This window comes from Dreissena polymorpha, chromosome 14, assembly GCF_020536995.1.
Source record: "Dreissena polymorpha isolate Duluth1 chromosome 14, UMN_Dpol_1.0, whole genome shotgun sequence".
Lineage (NCBI taxonomy): Eukaryota > Metazoa > Mollusca > Bivalvia > Myida > Dreissenidae > Dreissena > Dreissena polymorpha.
This window is the reverse complement of record NC_068368.1, coordinates 8,424,828-8,447,244: the sequence shown is the minus strand read 5'-3', so window position 1 is coordinate 8,447,244 and position 22,417 is coordinate 8,424,828. Positions and strand designations below refer to the sequence as shown.

General features: G+C 36.0%; 1 protein-coding gene across 9 annotated transcripts in view; it reads left to right on the top strand.

Annotated features, from left to right (window-relative positions):
- The window catches only part of LOC127857867 (uncharacterized), a 31,815-nt gene that overhangs the window by 1,201 nt on the left and 8,197 nt on the right, over window positions 1-22,417 (top strand). The window contains exons 2-6 of one of the 9 annotated variants that reach the window (XM_052394566.1): window positions 4,840-4,925; window positions 6,590-6,732; window positions 7,034-7,260; window positions 7,400-8,272; window positions 8,626-10,454. In XM_052394566.1, coding sequence (XP_052250526.1) covers window positions 6,624-6,732; window positions 7,034-7,260; window positions 7,400-8,272; window positions 8,626-8,733 — 1,317 coding nt within the window. In that variant the 5' untranslated portion in view covers window positions 4,840-4,925; window positions 6,590-6,623 and the 3' untranslated portion in view covers window positions 8,734-10,454. Of the gene's footprint in view, window positions 1-4,839; window positions 4,926-6,589; window positions 6,733-7,033; window positions 7,261-7,399; window positions 8,273-8,625; window positions 10,455-17,301; window positions 17,417-20,466; window positions 20,639-21,156; window positions 21,444-22,417 lie in introns of those variants that run through there. The other 8 variants (XM_052394574.1, XM_052394568.1, XM_052394571.1 and 5 more) reach the window with 8 other exon arrangements.

The following is a 22,417-nucleotide window of genomic DNA, read 5'->3' as shown; positions in this document are numbered from 1 at the left end:
AATATCATAACTAAAACGAAAATTTGCGAATCTGAAACAACTTTTTTCAATTTTGTCAATTTACCAAAGCGTGAAAAGATCCCTTTAAATAATTGATTCAAGAATTCGAAAACGGTTAAACCACAATTTGCAAAGGTCTTACAAAAGCATCAATGTTTAATCGAATAATGTCTTTATGTGTTATCAATATGGATTCAAGAAACTTAATTTGTTTATAAGAAATGTTTTTTTATTGATTTGAGATCAGATGAAGGGTGTGTCTTCAATCGGAGTTAAAAAATATGCGAATTTTCAGTTGTGGTCTTAACATTATTTTGAACTATCAAAGTAATTATTGGATTTTAATTTGCTGTTGCGAATGTGACCTTAGCAGCAGTTATTTCATTTGATATTAGAGATGAATTTCCAACAAATTACATGCAGTGCATATCTCTAAATCTAAATATAAACTCTGAAATAACATTGGATGTGGAAATTCTATCTATCTATCTATCTCATAGTACTGCCTCACGCCTCTCGCGAGTATTATGGGCAGGGTGCGCGTTGGCTGTTAGTAAAGTAAAAGAGTAAAAGCTGAGAAAGGTATCTTTCAGCAAATTAAGAATTTGTACAATAATAAGGATAGTGTTGTTAGGTTGTTAAGAGATTTAAAAGTCATGTAGTATACAAGGGGTAAAAAATGGATAAAAGCAATTCCCATGGGTTTAGTGGCTAAGTTGGGCTACTGCCTGCTTGAAGCTCTCAAGGTCAGGCAGCATTGCGACGGGGTGGGGTAACCTGTTCCACAATACTGTGGTGTGGGGGAAGAAAGAGTACTTAAAGTAATCGTAACCTGTTTGGACTTGACGAAGACTGAGGGGATGCATGTGTCTGTTTAACCTGGTTGGGGCTTCAAGATAAGATGGGAGGGATATGGCCACAAGATGGTGGTAGACTTTGTAGAAAAGGACGAGTTTGGCATCTATGCGTCTGTTCTCAAGGGTGCGCCAGTTGAGTGTATTTTGAAGTTGTGTGACACTGGTGTAATGGGAGTAGTCATTTTTACCCATCTGACTGCTCGCCGCTGAATCATTTCTATGTTGTGTTTGTTGACCTGAGTGTGTGGTGACCATATGGGGGAAGCATATTCAAGTTGGGGACGTACTAGTGTTTGATAGGATAGTGATTTGACCTTTTCATGTTTTGTCTTGATGTTAAGTTTGAGGAGACCTAATGTTTTGTTTGCATTTGTTGTGATCCTGGAGATATGTGTGTTCCAACTTAAATCATGGCAAATGTCAACACCAAGGTATTTTGCGTCCTTAACTGGGGATAGGATTTGACCATGAAGCTTGTATTGGTGCGCAATGGGCTTACGATTCCGTGTGACATGGAGAACCTGACACTTGCCAGGGTTAAACTCCATGTCCCATAGCTCTTCCCATTTCTCTAGTTTACTGAGATCGTCTTGTAAACTTTGACAGTCCGCCTCGGATGTCACTGTTAGATAGATGGCAGTGTCATCAGCAAAGAGGCGAACTTGGGATGTAACAAGGGAAGGGAGGTCATTTATGTATAGTAGGAAAAGGAGGGGGCCAAGGACAGAACCCTGAGGCACTCCAGAGGTAACTGGGACTTGGTCAGACTTAGTACCATCTACTACGACTGATTGGGATCTGCCGATTAGGAAGGATTTGATCCAGGATATGGTCTGGTCAGAAGCACCATGTATCTTAAGTTTATGCAGTAATTTGAGGTGATTGACTTTGTCGAAGGCTTTACTAAAGTCTAGTAGGATTAGGTCTGTCTGTTTACCTGATGCAAGAGTTTTCGCTAAGTCATCTACTAACTCTATAAGCTGAGTCTCACAGGACCGCCTTTCGCGAAACCCGTGTTGCAGCTCATAGAGTATGCTGTGTTTGGAAAAGTGTGTGGATAGGCTAGATGCGATAATGTGTTCTAGTAGTTTGCATAGGACACATGTGAGTGATATGGGCCTATAGTTTGCTGGGTCGCTAGTGTTACCTTTTTTAAATTGAGGAGAGACGTTTGCCTTCGTCCAATCTGATGGGAGTTGACCAGAGTCTAAGGACTTTTGGAAAATCAGTGAGACTAGGTCAAGGATCTCATGCCGGAGTTCCTTGAGGACAATGGGTTTGATCATATCTGGGCCAGCAGCCTTATCTACTTTAAGGTTTTGGAGTAGTTTCAAGACTCCTTTGGGGTCTATTTCTATCTTGGGCATGGTGGGGTACGGTGAATTTCCTAGGGTATTTCTGCATAGCTGGGATAGAGACAGAGGGGAGACTCCTGAGAAAACAGATTGGAATTGCCTGTTTAGTATATTGGCTTTACCAAGGCTGTCTGAGATAAGGTTTCCGCTTGTCTCACATTTGAGTGGAGAAACACCTTGAGCGTCTTGTTTTGCATTCTTTATGATGGAATACAACTTTATAGTGTTGAATTTGCTGGAGTGAGTGTCTGCATGTTGTATATCTAGGATGTCTTCAATGTATAGTTCGTATGACCTTTTTATTTTGGATTGAATGAGGTGTTTGATGGTTCTGAATTTCCTAATGTAGGGGTTTTGACCTTTGTGTTTTTTGACCTTTTGGTAAAGGGAATCCCTTTTTCTGATTAATCTTTTTATGTCTTGGGTAACCCAGGGGAGAAGTCTTTTGGGGCCTACTTTTTTGATAGGGACAAATTTTGAGATACCTGCCTGGATAAGGGCCTTAAATTGGTTCCAGAGTTCATCCACTGATGAGGTCTCTGCGTTTTGGAGGATGCTGACTTTGGAGGTATTGATAAAGGATTTGAGTTCATCCCATTTGGCTTTCCTAAATAGTGGGATTTCCCTCGGGGCTTGCCTATTTATCTGGGGTTTTAATCTGGCCTGGGCGATAACTAAGTCATGGTCGGAGATACCTGCTTGGACATTAACATGGCTGACTAATGTTGGGTTTGACGTTAAAAACAGGTCCAGGATGTTATCATTTCGGGTGGGCTTGTTGACCATTTGTGTGAGACTGTGATCATTGAGGATTTCAAGCAGCTTGTCATAAGACTGGGGAAGGCTACAGTTAGGTTTGGTTATTGGGATGTGATCACAGTCCCATGATAGTTTGGGGGTGTTAAAGTCACCAAGGATCCATTTGGTTCCTTTGAGGGGTCTTGAGAGTTCAAGTGACCTGCCAAACTCCGTGATACTCTGAAGATCATTTTCGTTTGGTCTGTAATAGGCAGCAACATACAAGGGTTTGGACTTATTCATATTTATTTTCACCCATAAGATTTCACAGGATGTGGTGAGTTGTTGCTGTACTGAAGAAATAAATTTATTTTTGACCAGAATGAATACGCCACCTCCTTTACCATTTTTCCTGTCATTACGGTAGGGGGTGTAGCCTAGGGAGGATGGGAAGATTTCGCTTGTGAGGTGGTCTTCATTTAACCAGGACTCGGTGCCTACAACAATATCAGGGTGGTGGGTATCAAGTAGGACGTGGAACTCTTGTTTTTTGTTTGCAACAGATTGACAGTTCAAATACAAGACCCTTAGGTTGGCATAGGGTGGGATTTTAGATTTTACCTTGCCAAATATTATAACAGGAGTTGGATTTTCATGGGGTAGTGATGAGAAGCTATTTGGATGACTGGTGGGGGAGCTGGAGGTGCTGGATATGTTTGATATGTTAATGGAGTCGCAGTGGGTGCACATCCATGAGAACGAGACATCTAGATTTAGGAGGTGATGGTATGTGTTGTCTCCAACACCTTGGCATGCAATATGGTGCCAAGTTTGACATTCGTCGCACTCTAGGGCTTGATCAGAGTCTAGAACATCGATGCCACAGCTTCCACATGGATAACTGGGCTCTGGGCCTGGATTAAGCTCGATGTCTGCTGAGAGGGACAGTAGGAGTAGGCTCAAATAAGCTAGGGAGGAATAACACTGAGGTTTTACATGGGCATTTGACCTGCTGGACTTTTTCAAGCGTAGCAATAATGAGCACGAACCCGTAAAACGATGTGTAACAAGGTGATTTGGCCTAATAGAAGGGCGAGGTTGAGTAGTGTCCAACTCATTTGGGGTCATAAATATCCTAAGAACCGCTGACAATACTGAAAGGGTGATTGAAATACCTGTAAACATGGTTGTAAACTAATGTGGTAGTAACAGGATGTTTACTTCCGGGAGTTAGCGAAAAAATATGGCGGTGTCAGGGTACGTATCACCTAGTCAAAATAGGCGTGTGAAAAAGGTGTAAAATGCACCTTTTCAAAGGGATTTCTCTGCTTCGTGAATGGGAATAGTCTCAAATATACAAATGTTAACCCTTTATTACTAATAAAATATAAAATAATAGCTGGAAACAATAGTTTGCAGAAATTTTTCTTCGGTCAGAGGAAGACGTGTTAGTTGACCAACGCATGCGCACACTAAAAATTGTCAGATCAATCAATGCATGCCTTCGATGTAATTCTCATTGACAAGAATATTTTTTCTTGCAACAGGCCCCTAAAAATATGTGTACTGTGTTGTGAGACCATGAAATAAAGGGTTTATCATTTTGACTACAAAGTAATATGACGTGCATTAAACAAGTGATTGGATATTTTCGAGAAAGTGTTCTTCTTGGTGTTTCCGTGGGGTCAGACATGTTTCTGTGTTAATTGTTGTGTATTTTATATGCAAATAATACAATGAATAATGCGAGGGTTACACATTAGTTTTTTTCATCATTTATGAATGATTATCATGTTGATTCTGTCATCTTCGAAATAAATATTGTTTTGGAAATAAATCAACATTCAAGTTTTATTCTACTCTCATACTTTGTTTTCATACACGAACAGTATTTTAACACCGCCACTGACCATTTGGTACACCCATGAGGTCACGTGTTTGACGTTTTGGTATTGGGGAAACCTACTGCCCAAGTGTAAGCCAATTTCTCACAACAATGCTTCGCTAAATAATTACAATTAATTGCGTGTGAAAAAAATATAGTTTCTTATCAGATTATACTTTAAATCAAATAGGTATGTTTAAGAAACAAATTGATTGAAGTGAAGTTAGTGGCCCGCTTTTGGAGACCTGACTGTATTTGAATTAAATCGGGGCAAAATTATAAATTTCATCAAGTGGAGGCAAAACTTAACAACCGGACAAATTTCAGTAAAGGTTATTTAACACAACTTGTGACAAGCAATTATACTCTTAATCCAGGTGAGCGATACCAGGGTATAGTATTATATACCCTTAACACATGTGAGCGATACCACTTTTTTGTTTAGGTGGTATAATTATTGTATTGTTTTCTTAGATAATAATACATAATTGAAACCAATGTTGTGTAATAAAAATAAACAAAGGCCTGGTGACTAGTTAGAAACAAAAGCAAATTATAAAGACTGAATTATTAGGACTGAATATCTTCAATTAATAAATGTTCAATTCGACTATACAAATGGTCTTATAAGCTCATATGAGCTTAACGTAGTCATGGTTGGTTAGCTTTTATGATCGCCTTTTGTCTGGTGTTGTTGTGAGTCGTCAACATTTAAATTATGAATACTCTAGAGTCAACATCAAGAGTTTGAAACTGGGTCACTCGAGGTCACTCGAGGTGAAAAACTAGTTTGAATGTCATTAATAAAAAAACACTTGTTAACACACTAGTCACATTATAGTACAATGGTTCAGGTCCGTTGAAAAAAATAGTTTTGGTCCGTTGAGAAATAATATGGCCTAACGTGGGGGGGGGGGCAGTTTCATTGTTTGGTAAAGAAAAACTTGTTAACACTAGACGTTGTCACAGTTTTAGTACAAATGTCATGAAACATGTTGAGATTTTGTTTTCTAATGCTATCTGCACCGAGAAAATGGCTTCAATCCGTTTAAAAAAGCATGGCCACCAGGTGACGAGGCAGTTTTTCTTATATGACTGTTGCATAACCTTATCAACACTCTAAATTTTATTCAAATCTTAATGAAGCTAGGTCAGAAAGTTTGTCCCAATGATATCTCCGTCGAATTCGAAACTGGGCCATGTGGGGAAAAACTAGTTCAGAGGGTCAAAGAAAAAGCTTGTTAATATTATAGAAGTCACATTTTTAGTCAAGTCCTCGTAAAACATGTGTTCTCTTGATATCTTGCCCGAGTGCGAAAATGGTTCGTGTCCGTTGGAAAACTGGCAACCAGGTTTTCCTTTCATGGCTATTTTGAAACCTCGTTAACACTCTAGTAGATGCCACACTGGTCGTTGAATCAGCATGACGCTTTTTTCTAATTATAGTTGGGCCGAGAAACAAAAATGGTTCTAGTGTGAGGGCTGGGATATTTTTTTATATTGCTGGTTTAAACCAAGTTACATTTTTTGCACTATCAACACGAAAATTGTTCAGAAAGTTTGATTTAATGATATATCAACTGAAAATGTTTCCGGTATCGGTTGCATCCTTTTAACACAAGATGCATTTTGCTGAAAATCATTACAATCATTAAAGAGAAACTATGATTCTGTGATGTTGAAATTATTTTTTTGATGATGATATTGGTGGTTATGATGATAATTATGATTACAGCAATATTATTTTTTTTAAGTCCGTGACAGTATGATGTTCTTAGACTGTTTACAATGTCTATCGACTGCAGAAGGAGCTTCGAGTCATGGAGGGTGTATCCAAGGGTTCACTACTTCAGGAAACGTTTCTTGGATTTGTATCCTCGATTCCAAAGAGTAATTGGTAAGACGTTATATATTGCAGTTCGCGTTAATAGCAAATTACAATGTCATTATAATTAATATGTGCATTAATATTGTAGATTCGTATACAGGAACAAATATTTAAGTGTTACATCGCCACTGAGTTTTGAAAAAATGCGATTTTTTAATAAATCATTATGAAGTGCATGTCACATAGTTATAGTGTTTTATTTTATATGACTTTGTTCTTTCTTTCTGTTCTTTCTTTGTTGTTTTGTAAATGTTTCAATTTAACATGTATACTAGGTTATATAACTATATGTATTATCGTGTATTATCAGGTTCTCTTCCATTCAACATAAATTCTGATTTAATTGGGAAAATTGATGAAGCTTTCAAATGGTATCAAAATGATTTGGAAATTGTCTACATTGAGAATGCATTTTTGCCGAGAGAGAACACCTTTGTCGACCTAAATGCAGATTTACAGTCAACCCGTAGTGCAACAGGTTCACAAGTCATTCTGTGTTATGTGCAGGGACAAAGTATTAATGAAAATTTCATCCAGGTATAAGTTACAATTTATTATTTTCTCATGCATACACATTACCCAAATGTAATTTTGTAAATGAACTGTATTGTGTTTCTCTTCTCAGTGATGAGTAAGTGGAAAGTCTAGATGCAAAACTATTTTGAATATGTTTTAGATATTGGGTCATTTTATTGACTATCTGCACAACGTAAATGCCAGTGAGCCGTTAGTTTGGATTGTGGACCTTGCAAACAGACCCTCGGGCTCGGAACAAGAATTTGTAACAAGTTACATCAACACAAAAAAAGAGGTCATTAGCAGGGTCATATTTGGTTCCGGGCAGCTTGAAATCGCTACAACTATATCAGATTACATTGAAGAGAACTTGGCGGATATTCTTGGCCTGATCGTTTATTGTTTGTTGTCAGTTGGGACAGTGCATGCAAAAGATACAGATGTTAATGTTAATGACTATTTGCATAAAGGACTGTTTCAATCTGCTATGAATGCTTACAAGCTTGAGCATAAAACTGCCGATAAAGCCATCGCAGAAAAAATGGAAACAGGAGAGGAATTATTGCCAAGAAACATACACGCTGTGCATAAATCAAGCGCAGAAATGGCATTGGACGAAAAGCATTTAAGCATGCTGTTAAGATGTAATGTTTTGATTCCATATAGTGTGCATAAGTACGGAATTCCAGCCAAGATCGTTAATCTTATACTGGATGCAATAGATTATGAAGAACTGTTCGTTAAGTATCTATCACAAAATTCCAAAGATGCAATACTGCAGTCGTGTTCTATACCCCACAAATTGCATAATTTGACGTGTGTTACATTGGGTGAAGGTATTATAAAAGACATGTCCACTGTCATTCAAGATTTGAATGCCAAATGTGAAACAACAAATCAAACAATCACTGTGATGAAAAAAATGTTGTTTGAAGTCAACAGTTACCTGGAACAAACCACGTTTGGCGATGATGTGAACTGGATATCAAAACCACCTAATTGTACCACCAAATTTGAGGAAGGATTTATTAAGGTAGCCTGATTGGGTTTTTTTAAATTGAAAAGGAAGTTTGATTATGCATATTTTATGTATTGCAAAGTTGTTTGAGTGAAGAATATAAGGAGCAGATCACTTGTACTTGCAATGTTAACACTTTTATAGCCAAAGAATTTTAAAGCTTAGTAACGTTTTTATGCATTCATCGTTTTTTTCAATAGTACACCGTTTGAATTATTGTTCTAGTTGAACAATCAGTTATCACAATTTTAACAATTTTCGTTTATACTAATATGTCTGAAGTAATTGAACTTTCTCATTCTGTTGTTTCATAATAAAACGATTTTTATTCCGGTTCAAAATGAATTAATTACATAATCTGTTTTCAGGTTGGAAGGAGTTTTTTGCATTGGAACAGTTTACAACAATTTCACGATTTATTTAAAACCAGAACACGGTGCGAAACGTATTCAGGTGAAAGAAGCAAAAAATCGTAACGATCACAAAGAGGTTATGGAAGTTGATGATGAAAGTAAACCAGGGGATGTTGACGAGTGCAAAGTAGATTGTCGTCAACAAATACCAAAAATTATGAAGCAACATGGATTCTTTGTCCCGTATGCTGTAGAGGTTGTAAGGTTTGAACCGACTGCTCAGATGGCGATTGAAGATGGAAGCAAAATCTGCTCGCCTTATCATGATGAGCTTCCAGGTGATTGTAAGGACGGCGCAGTCTGTGGTTCAAAGGACGGTAGCATTAGAATGCGTGATGCTTGTAGACATTACCGGTTTGGGACTCTTGGTGGGTTTGTCACAGATGATTCTGGGAATTTATTCGGATTGACATGCGCTCATGTTGTTGACAGTCCATGCCCTAAACATGAGGTTTATAAATGCGAAGGAGAGATCTATCGTCGTTTTGCAACTAGTTCACCCAAAATGACTTTTCACTTTGGTGAAAATCCGTCATTTGCGCTTGTTGACTTCGCAGCAGTTCAGGTGGAAAATGGTGCATATAAATCGTGTAATCAATACATAAAGGACGAAGACGGTTTGCATTGGTCATGGACGGTGTATGAAGGCAAGCATTCAAATTTGGTAGGTAAAAGGGTTTACAAATATGGAGCTTATTCTGGCTTAACTCGCGGGCTGATTGCATGCCCCGACTTGGAGCTTCCATGTTCAGATCTACCTTGCGCCCAAACGGACATGTACCTTATCATGATTGACAATCTTCCAGATGCGTTGCCTCAATCGCCAAATGATCCGGATGTGCTTCCACAAGGGCCTTTTTCAAAAAAAGGTGATAGTGGATCTCTGGTTTGTTTTCAACACGTTTTAAGCAATGAACAATTGATAAGAAATTCTGAACAAAAGACTATTACAGTATTGTCAATGATTCAATGCGGTGAAATGGAAGTTTATGGAAAATCTTCATCTCAAAGTTTGTCGTTCATGTTAGCGACTGGACTGCGGTGTTTATTTAAAAAATCAAATGTCAATTTAACATGCGTTTGTCCACCGCAACAAGAAAGCTGTTAAGAACGTCTGGAAAGAATTCTGTCTACTGTTAAGTAATTCCTATCCTAAATGAATTATTTTATATTTGTAACATTCGCTTACATCGGTTGCATGAATTAGTGTTCTCAAAACTTTGATAGATGCACTTTGTTATGATTAGTATTTTTCTGCACTCTTAAATTAACATGCTTTTATAATACAAGCTTATTTGATTTTATGAGAATTGTAATGATTTTTTTTATAGATATTGCATATTATTTTTATATAATGATAATTTATTTGCCTTTGTATGGTTAAAAATTTTACTTGTCAGCTTTTGTGGTATTTTTTTTTGTTTTTTGTCAGATTTTAACGCATCATGTTATTTTTTACTTTCACGTATATAGTTATGCGTTTTGTAGCTGACGGACTTTAAGTTTGTTTGTTAAAAAAATAATTATACGAACATTAAAAATATAATGACTTCAAGTAAAGTGATTTTAGTAAAATAAACAACATCCTGTCTAACAAAAACAATTCAGAAAACGCTATACCTATAAGTACTGTCATAGTGAAACATAGCTTAATTTGGCTTAAATCGTTATAATGTACACACAGACATGTACACAAATAATCTTTTGCCTTGTATACAAGTTTATTAACAATGCAGTGCTCCGGCTAGGATTTGAAAAGGGCAGAAATGCAGAAACTGCCTTTTTGGTCAAAAGGGCTCTTTCAAGGGCGGTCGTACCATCCGGGTTGTTCCATGTTTTATGTTTTGCTTTATGATTGTTTTGATAATATTATTTTTTTAATTATACTATTGATAACATTATATTTGTATAACAAACTGTTGAATGTTGATGCAACCATAAATAATCAATCAAAGGGACCTTTTAACGTTTGATATTTTTACAAAAAATGAAAAAAAACTTCGGATTTGCAAATTTTTGTTGGAGAGTCTAGTTATGATATTTGCGAGGAAACAGTAATACTACACATTTTCTATGCTCGAAAATATCCGTTGTGTGCATCTTTTGACGATTTAAAATCTGAAAGTTATAAAGCGTTACAAACGCGAAAGGATTGAATAATTTTGAGAGTTCTGTTGTTACCACTATAGTTTGTGAAAACGAAGATTTCCTATATAAAGTATATAATACGCCTGTAATAACATGATCATGATGGCCGAGTGGTTTAAGCGCTAGACTTTTACTCCAAGGGTCAGTGGTTTGAGACCAGTTGATGAGTACATTATTCTTTATTTAATTTTATTCTTGTTTTTAATTTAGCAATTTAGTTCCTGTTTTTACATTCATAAATTTTAAGCATTTAATGAGAAACTTCAATACGTGGCAAAATATGTGAAAAGGTCCCTTTTAAATAACAGTTACAATGTCACAGATAATGCAAAATATCGAGATATCATTTTGGACAATTAGAAGTCTACCTGGTGTGTTTCTCAATGCCAATCAAGTGCATTTCAAATTATATTGTATACATAACAAATCTGTTGTAAAAAGTCTTATTATATTCGGATTATAATGTCAACTTGTAATGCACTTGCATTTAGGATATTTTTAAAAGAAGCATTCTTAACAATTTAAATGTCAAATGTTGTGCATCCACTATGACAGTTTGTCTTATGATTGAGGTGTTTGGCATTGTCCTATAATATATTAATGTATAAAGATGTAACCAGTGCACATTAATCATTATTAACAAACTCCCTTCGAGAAACACGCAGAAAATACTTTCTTTTATACCTAATGATAAAATATGACATTTCTGCAGTGAAATAACAGCAGTGAAATGAAAAAATGGTTATTTTCACCGGTGAAAAGAACAAATTTTCGGAACTCCTTTTTCTATTTTGAGATTATCATAAATAATTATACATATATTTTCTATGATCACGAGTGAATTCATTCCACGGAATCCAACAAATTTTCTTTTTATTTGATGCTTTTTCACCGTTTATTTACATTGTTAAAGAGTTTAAATGGAGAATTTTGCTGTTATACTGAAGTCATTTCGTCACACTAATGACGTCATTATGTGTTTTGAAATTTATTGAGGCATGTCAAGGATAAACTCCAAAAAAAGGTAAATTTTCTATTTTCACTCGTGAAATAACAAACGATCTTACACTGACATGAACAAATATCCTCAATATCACATAAACAGTCAAAATATATTATTTTCTCAACTGTAATTTGTTAAACTACAAATATATCTGCTTCAACCTTAAACAATTTGTTCTTGTTGTCTATTATATTTATAAGAACGTTCGGACAAAACTGAGATTTAGAACAATGTATTACTTGTAATTAGGGACCAGATCGACAGGGATTTGTATAGACCAGTCGACGAGTGACCTCACGCGCTCCTGCAAGGTTAAGACTCCGCCAACTTTTTGCAAAAAGTGGTGGATTTTATATAAACACGTCTAGAGGAGCCATAATCATCGATTTTATTGACAATTGATTGAATATTATTAAAACCCTGTTCGAAGAAGAAGGAATATATTGTTTTGCTGGATGTGATGTCGGTAGACCATGTCGGTAAACCAGTCTGAATGTCGGTAGAAAAGATCGTTTCAAATCCATAACTCGTCAAAGAATTGACCGATTGGCTTGATACTTAACATGTGCATTGGCCTTGGGCAGTAGATGCCCCCATATAAATTTGGGTCACTAGGTCAAAGGTCAAGGTTACTATCACACTAAGTGTGAAAATCGTTTCCGATCCATAACTCGGCAACCACCAATTGACCGATGGGCTTGATACTTCACATGTGCATTTTCCTTGGACAGTAGATGACCCCTATTCAAATTAGGGTCACTAGATCAAATATCAAGGTTACTATCACACTAAGTATGGATATTGTTTCCAATCAATAACTCGTCAACGAATTGATCGATTAGCTTGATACTTTACACGTGCATTGGCCTTGGACAGTAGCTGGCCCCTATTGAAATTGGGGTCACTAGATCAAAGGTCAAGGTCACTATCACACTATTTTCTTTTCTGATCAATAACTTGTCAACCAATTGACCGATTGGCTTGATACTGCCCATGTATATTGACCTTGTACATTAGATGACCCCTATTGAAATTGGGGTCACTAGGTCAAAGGTAAAGTTCACTGTTACAATAAGTGTGAAAATGTTAGCGATCAATTACTCACGAATTGACCGATTGGTTCAATACTTCACATGCGCATTGGCCTTGGACAGTAGATGACCCTATAGAAATTCGGGTCACTAGTTCAAAGGTCAAGGTCACTATTACACTAAGTGTGAAAATCGTTTCCGATCCATAACTCGGCAACCAATTGACCGATTGGCTCGATACTTCACATGTGCATTTGCATCGGACAGTAGATGACCCCTATTGAAATTGGGGTCACTAGATCAAAGGTCAAGGTAACTATCACACTTAGTGTGAAAATTGTTTCCGCTTAATAACCGTCAACGAATTGACCGATTGGCTTGATACTTTTCAGGTGCATTGGCCTTGGACAGTAGATGGCCCCTATTGAAATTGAGGTTACTAAGTCAAAGGGCAAGGTCACTATCACACTAAGTTTGAAAATCGTTTCTGATCAATAACTTGGCAACCAATTGACTGATTGGCTTGATACTTCACATGTGTATTGACATTGGACAGTAGATTACTCCTATAGAAATTGCGGTCACTAGGTCAAGGTCACCTTTAAACATTTAGAGTACGATCGTTTCCGATCAATAACTCGTCAAAGGAGTCACCAATTGGCTTGTTACTTCCCATGCGCATTGGCCTTGGGCAATTGATGAACCCTATTGAAATAGGGGTCACTAGGTCAAAATCATTGTTACACATTGAGTGTGAAATAGTTTCCCATCAATAACTCGTCAACTGATTCACCGATTGGCTTGATACTTCCCATTCGCATTATCATTGGACATTAGATGACCCCTATTGAAATTGGGATCACTGGGTCAAGGGTCAACGTCACTGTCACAATATGTGTGAAAATTGGATGCGATCAATTACTCTCGAATTGACCGATTGGTTCGATACGCTTTTAAGATAAGCTTTTACATTGATACTAACTTAACTGGTTCTGAATAGCCTGTCAATGAATAATTCACAGTATATGACGCAGAAACAGCTGTGTCTGTTCTGCCTAGAATGCTAACTTTGTACTGAACAGGGTGATGGATTATTTGGTAACATATTAATGTTCTGAAAAAAAAACAACCAAGACGAAATATTTCTTGAAAATTTATATCTTGTTCCTTACACGAATAACGGCATGAATTAAAGTAACTGAATTGTTTGGTCGAATACAATGTGTTTTAATGTGTATATGTTCAAATATAGCCAAATATGCTAAACACAATCCTTTACGCATACCATGTATCCGTCTTGAGATATAGATTGAAAGAATTGGATCATGTTTAATAGTGTATTAACTATTTCATCAAATGAGCATGTGTGACTAACAAGAATGTTAAGTGTTCGAAAGAAATCATTTTACTGGTCCAACCGTCTGTTGTAGTGGCAAGTGCTGATGAATCTTGGATGAATTGCAATAGTGTGGACTTGAATGAGACACATATGGTACAACATACGCTCTTTCAACATCTTGGGATTACAGAACCACTCATTAGACACATAGGACACAATACTCGGACCATGAAGTTTGCAAGAGTGTCAGTATACACTTATTTCATGGATGCGCGGTGAACAGTCAACACTGTTTCCCAAGGTATCAGGGATGACTTTGGTACTAATGCCCGATGCCTATAAGCCGAGGGCAACAGTTCCAAATGTCAGCCCTGATACCGAGGGACAACAGTTTTGACTGTTCACCAAGCATCCATGAAATAAGTGTTTTATTACCTGATCGAATTTCCAACATAGAAATAAAAGCAAACTAAATTTTTATTTACATACAACAGTAATCGATAAAATAAATAATTTTTTGATTATTACCTGATGTCTTATATAAATGATAATTAATTATTTTTTGCTTTTTCCTCGTCGAAAAAGAAATTTGCAATGTTTTAAACTGTTACCAGTGAATATCGAACTGTTGACCGGTCAACAGTTTGAACTGTTGCCCGCTGAAATAATGACGTCATTTCGTCGAAAAAATGACGTCATTTTACAGTTAAGCAGTCAAAATTATTTATTTTATCGATTACTGTTGTGTGTAAATAAAAAGTTAGTTCGCTGTTATTTCTATGTTGGAAATTTGATCAGGTAATAAAACACTTATTTCATGGATGCTTGGTGAACAGTCAAAACTGTTGTACCTCGGTATCAGGGCTGACATTACCAAAGTCATCCCTGATACCTTGGGAAACAGTTTTGACTGTTCACCGCGCATCCATGAAATAAGTGTATACTGTTTAACTGTAAAATGACGTCATTTTTTTGACGAAATGACGTCATTATTCCAGCGGGCAACAGTTCAAACTGTTGACCGGTCAACAGTTCGATATTCACCAGTAACAGTTTAAAACATTGCAAATTTCTTTTTTTACGAGGAAATAGCAAAAAATAATTAATTATCATTTATATAAGACATCAGGTAATAATTATCTTTGTCCTCTCGTGAGTAAATATATTTTAATTTATGATTATTAGATTTTATAAATTAGCTCTACATGTTCCTTCATTAAGTGTACATGATAGTATTTGTGGCCGATGCTAATTTGCAGGTGAAGCTGTAGAAGGTTGCTTACGAGCAGCTCTTTTATTGGTTTAGGCGATGCCGTGGAAGTGGTTAACATGTGGGTATTTCTACTACAAATGCCTTTTAGATAAGTTGTAGGCCCAATATTGTACACACGTAGTCGTACAAATTTGACAGAAGGTTGTAGTTTTGTCAGAAAAGACTATTGATTTATGCTTTGAAAATACTCACACACTAGTGATTCAAACTCAATGTATTAAATCAGTTTGTAATCAATAAACAAAATAAACAATAAACAAACTATAAAAAAATAATGCAGAAATACTACACTTCAACCACGCAATCATATTATATATTTATATCAAAAGTATCATTGTAGGTACGGAAGGCACAAGACATTATGGCGATAACAAAATGGCATAGATGATTTCACTCCGTTCTTGCGAAAAATATTGACACGATCTGGTACCGTTTGCAAATCTTTGACCCGGAATCGCAGTTAGTTTTTTGACCCGTAGATTTCTTTTTCGTGCACCCGTTCTACGCGAAATGTACTTTGAACATAAACAGATTAGACTCTGAATTAGGATTTATCGATAAAAGTAGTCACGTGTCCACCTTTGCTTGTTGTTCATACGTCACATGTAAAGTTTGCACGTTTATTAACTTACTTATCTTCCATGATATATATTTAAACTGTTGCATTTCAATACGTTATGACGACAGCGTCGTAGCCACGCTAAGGCACACCGAGGCAGTTGCCTCGGCTAAAATTTGCAGAGATTACAAGGCAAAAAATGAAAATTTATCTCAAAGAATAAAATCTATATAAGAAATTGAGGTAATTTAATAAATTTTAGGCACTATGATATTCACAAACAAGTATTATCATTGGGTACAATTGGTTTCTGTTGAGGCAGATAATTATTTCAATTTAACAACTTCAATTGATGTCAAAATGGCTCAGCAAAATGTTTTTGAAAATCCGTATATTAAACGAAGCGTCGCATTGTACACGTCGATGCTATAATCAGGACATCGGAACGTACCGATCTAGAATCGGGTGTTTTACGGCCAGGTCTGTATCTATTTTGGACCTAGACACACTTCGGGTGGTTAACGTTTTCGGCTTTATAGGTATTCTCCTCTTTATGGCCGGCGTCGAGTTAAATCCGGGACCGTTTCAGGTGGTAAGAATCTTTGTTTACATTACAATTTTCAAATTATGATATCCCGCGTATTAAACTTTTTTGATATAAAGAAGTTAAAGTCTTTTCTTTTTTAATAGTCATTGTAGTTGATGATAGAACTGACAGAAAATGATGACTCAGTGCTAAAATTAATTTTACACATGAAAATTGAAAAAAATGGCCAGAAACTTACTGATTTAAGTTTAATATTTGTACTCATCCTGATAATCAATATGTTCCTGTGGCTTAATCGGTAACGCGTCAGACTCTGGATCCATTGACCACTATTATATTGTCACTGCGTTTGTTCGAAGCCCAGTAGGTCCTTGTTTTCCAAATAACTTCCATCTTCCTTTTTATATGTGCTTATGATTGAACACGCTTTTGATTTAAACAATTATGTAGCGTCTACGATTCCGATAATTTAGGTATAAAATGTGGTTTAAATGGCCTCTAAAACGCACCAGGGACGTTCTAGGTATAATACATTTTCGGGGGGGGGGGGCATGCCCCCGGCCACCTAGAATGACCAAATACTGCCTCGGCTTAAAGTTTGGTCTGGCTACGCAACTTTACTACGATATTTTGAATACACATATTAAGAATACAGAGAGGAGTTTGTAATTAAGTTTGGAAAACCAACAAATCATGTGTAGTTGGGAGACCAGGTAATATTTCACGAAATCTATTTTTAACTTTGGAAAACCTTACTCGAAAGTTGGTAAAAAGTTGGTACAGAAAAATTGTCAGTCAGATTTAAGGAAATCAGAAAGGAATGCAGTTATATTTGGAATTGTAAAGGTAAATTTTATGTTTGATATTTTATGGGGAATACGTGTCCGATTGTAATGCAAACACGGAAATTAACCAGGTCAGCTTGACATAGATTTGTTACAAACTTAACTTTTCATAGGTATAAATAATTTATCCTGCTTAAAAAGAACGTTATAGATCTATAATTGTACGTAAAGTTAACGAATATAATAGATACTGATTATTGTTAATCGAATACAGCGATTTTTACCTTCTTTATAAAGTAACCGTTAAAGGGTACTTTCCCCAATAGATTTATTTCGAAACTCGCGCGCTTTGGGTTTTCCGATTTCTGAGCGCGCGTGGGGGTACACACATTGTCATTAATACAGTAATGACCAGTAACGTCGATATCCGATTTGCTTCGCATTCAGTAGTGGATAATAAGTATTTAAAAGACAGAAGTGTTTTTTTTTAGGAAATGTCAGAGTTCAAGTATTTTGTCGTTATTACTATTACTATTATTTATTAATAATTACACATAACAAATATAACACTGATATACATGTTTATCATACCACCGTATTGATATCTGCCTGATATAACTTTGCCTATTATTTATTTATATCATGGTCAACAGGAAGTAAATAAAGGACGTCATGTGTAGAGGATGGTCGTATTACTCGGAATCAACTATAAAGTAATAATTTTTAGTAAAATCGAATCAGATTTAACAAAACAAACAATTTGATATCAAGATGTAATATATTTTAGTGCAACAAAAACAGCTCATGACGTCATTGTTAACAGGTCAAACGACAAAAGTCATACACTTTCCCGTTAAAACTGCAGCTTTTTAGCGATTGTATCATTATTTCTTTAAAATTGGGGATGTTGAGGTATGATAAACATAAAAAACAGGTTACTGCCTGATCCGTTTGAAATATATCAGGCTCGGCACGAATAAAATAACGGCTCGGCAAGCCTCGCCGTTATATTATTCTAAGCCCTAGCCTGATATGTTACAAAAAGATCAGACAGTAACCTGTTATTCTCTATATGTCAGACGTTAACTACAGGATTAAAGTCTAAATATACCGTTCAGATGTAAAGTCGCCTATACGAATGGGCCCAGTAGCTAACATCCTTAAAAGACATGAAAAACAGACCTTGTCAGCTGTATGGTAATAAACCTATACAAACAGCTTGAGATATGCAATATTTTTTTCTGAAAAACATAATTATTCATGTTCTTGTTTTTTCGGCATGCTTTATAGATATAGCAAATACAAATAATGTATCGTTAAGCTAGTTAGTGATGCGCCTTCTAATCTTAAGGTCTTAGTCTTTAGCGAATATTTTTTTCTTTACTGTTCTTATTAGATTAAAGAAAAGCATCACAATATAGCTATATCAATAGACATATAAATATCCAACTGATATGGAACGCTATATTAGTTCTAGTACTACGAATGGACCGAGGATAGTAAGGTTTTTGTTGTTTGGTACTTGTCTGTAGGATTTAAAATATATTTAAATAGTGTAATATATATACGACGGAGTCAATGTCTTGGTAGTTTCATTGACAAACTTCCATTAAAACTATATGCAGAGGCCTACGCACAGTATATGCAATGACGTAGTTACGTTACCGAAGCTGTTTACATGAACATGCAGCATTATATCGTGTTTGGTAGTATTCATACAAATTAATAACGATCGAGATGATTCATCTGAAGAAAAATGATTAAATCATGGTACTTTTATCAACTATAACGAATGTTTGAGCAGAAAAAGTGGTGTTTAATATTCAACGATAAGAGAAACTAGAAATTACGCGGCATGTTTGACCCAGATGGTGCCCCAGGGTTGGTTATGGGGCCATGCATAGTTGAGATTGACTGTATTGTCATAAGAGATGTTGAGTATCAATTTGGAAGTAAATCGGTGAAGAAATGAAGAAGTTAATGTACAATAACATAAAACAAGAGATGTGTTTGTCAGAAACTCAATACCCCGTAATGCGCCACGTTGATTTATAAAAAAAAATCATTTGGCAGGTTCATTTATTACCTCCCTTTAAAGCTTATTACTTCCCTTGGATTTTTTTATTTTTTATCTTTGACCTTGAAGAATGACTTTTACCTTTCACCACTCAAAATGTGCGGCTCCATGAGATACACATGCATGCCAAATATCAAGTTGCTATCTTCATTATTGCAAAAGTTATGGCCAATGTTAAAGTACATAACATAAACAAATGAGGGAAAATCTCTGACCCGGCCCAACCCCGACCCCCATAGCTTTTGAACCAGGGTTCATATTAAAATTCCAAATAGTGCAGGGTCGCGCATATGCTCATAGCTACCATATGTGTACGTTTCAAGGTTCTAGTGCTTATTGTGTATTGGGGAGATAGTGGCCAGGACGGACGGACAGACGGTGGAGATATCCCCATTCTGTTCGAAAAGCGTAGGGATAATTATTGATTCACTCTCTTTTAAAATATGCTAGTCAGCTTTTGTTTGTATCTACCGCGCGTGCTCAAATATCAGAAAAACCCACACTAGAGAGTCCCGAATAACAATTATTTAGGAAAAATATTAAAAATCCTAATTACCACAAACAATCAACAAATGAAGAAAAGTTGCATCAATTTCGTTCTAAAAGCAAATTTGGCCTATCTGCAAGTGAACAAATCAAATTAGTTCTGAAAGTGAAAATTGCAAGCAAAGAGGCATGTATTAGAATATCCATAATTCCCAATCAAAGGATTTCACGAGGCGAATTTCCTCAAATGTCTAGGTTTTTCGGTTTATTTTTATGCAACTTGATCGGTACCGGTATTTTTTCAAATAAGGAAAAAAAACGCTTGAATAAAATAGTCTATATCTTGTTATCTGAAGTTGTCCATATCCTAAACTTATCAACTGCAGACTTCAACACAATTTGAACTTCTTTTTTTTCAAGTTAAGAACTTAAACAAATCCGTAAAAATTATAAATTATTTCAACCTGAGAACCTTAGCTTAAACATACGTAAATGCTTTATTAGAATGTATACATGTTATTTTGTAATCAACATTTTTTTTATTTCAGAACTTTGCACATCCTTAGATGATTTCAATATTCTAATGCCAAATACATACTGTAACTAAAATGACAAACATTCAAAGTCGGACAGAGTATCCATCATGGAGTGTGTACCCCAGGGTTCAATACTTCCGGAACCGCTTTCTGTGTCTATATCCACGATTTAAAAGAACAGTTGGTAAGTTACGACTTTTGTTAAAGTTGGAATGTCGTCACATGGCTATTTTATTGTTAGAGTTTTATCATAATATTTCTTAAGGGCAAATCGTTGTTTTTATGATAAAATCAACCTGTGTAAACGTGTAGAACGTTGATTTAAAATGCACAACTATTATAAAATTTAATTTATTAAAACACAAATATTCGATTAAACCTTATGCATTATTTTCAATTCCTATGACGGTTGTCAATGTGCCTACTTTAACATTATCATACGTCAACAGGAATGCACAAACTCCGTAAATGTTTCCCTTTGAAATTCTTAACATATGTCTATTGCTGAGGTTGGATGGGAACTTTTGCCTATGCCAAACGTCTGTATTCTTGTTGTTCTGTTGTTGTTGTTCTAATTCTTCTTCTCCTCCATCTTCGTCTTCGTCTTCTACCCCTTCTTTTCGGATAAAACATGAGCAAATTAGTTAGCTTTATTCAAGCACAACACTATATTTTACCGTTGTTAGTATTATCTTATTTCAGGATCTGTAGAGTTGAGGATAAAATCTGATCTAGATGCAATATACAGTTTGTTTCACGCTGACCTTGAAATGAAGGTTATTGCAAACTCTGCAATCCGAATAGAAAATTGTATTGTCGACCGATCATCACTACCGAGGTCAACTAAAGAAAGCGTTGATAAGAAGGGCGAGAAAACGCAAACACTACCGAGGTCAACTAAATAAATTCTGGATCAGAAGAGCGAGAAAACGCGAGTGTACCTGTGCTGTATTCGTGGATATGGCGCTAATGACCCTCAATTCAGCAAGGTATCTGTCAGTTTCAGAATATCTGATCGTTTACGTGTAGTTTTCAAAGTAGCACAAGTAAGTTTTAAATGAACCCATGCAAATTACTGTGCGTATGTTCGGTGATGCTGTTTGGTAATTGACTCCTTGCCATACATGTACGGAAAGGAATGACCGTATGTGGATTCATTTTGCTGAATTACAATTGCATACTGCTTAATATAAATTGCATGTTGGTGTATGAAAAATGCTTATCGCAATTTGCTTTTGCGTTACATATAAAGTTGTAACGTATGTGCGCTGCCTTGGTACTGCTTTTTACCAATTGGTTGAACATTGATTACAGTTGTCGGTACTTAATCGCATATTCGGGAGTGTACATTAAATTGACATGACGCCTTATCTATGATCGCTCCGCCCACTAGAATTGATCCACCAATCAGCGATCGATTAATCGGGCGCACTCGTTAGCAACGACCTGTCCGCCATTTTCTAGACAAGCTACATGTTTAGGTTCACTTTTATTCCAACGAGTTCATTATGTTTTCCTCTTTAAAAAAAACGATTAAAAATGGTTGAACGGTGTCAATGGGGATTATGTAACTCGGACAATCGATATCTTGACAGATTAGTTGGTGACATTGAAGATAAATTAGATGAATTAAATTTATACCATTTCCAACGCGGCAATGCGGTCTTGACAAGAGCGAGTGGAAGCTTCAAGAATTACCGAGATCCCCTTTATAGAACATTAATTTATTTCACAAACTTGAAATGTCATATAAGCAATACCTAAGCATTATTAAGTATGTATTATTTCACGTGTGCATGTAAAATAATTAAGCATTTTGGTACCCATTTCGTGTAACTTTACGAAATCCCCGTTAAAAATCGCGTTTCTGTGTGTTTCAGAAACAAGTGAAAACCATTTTGTTATTATTTTAATAAAGACGTATCGATAAATGTTATTGTAAAAGAGTTATTATTACTGATAT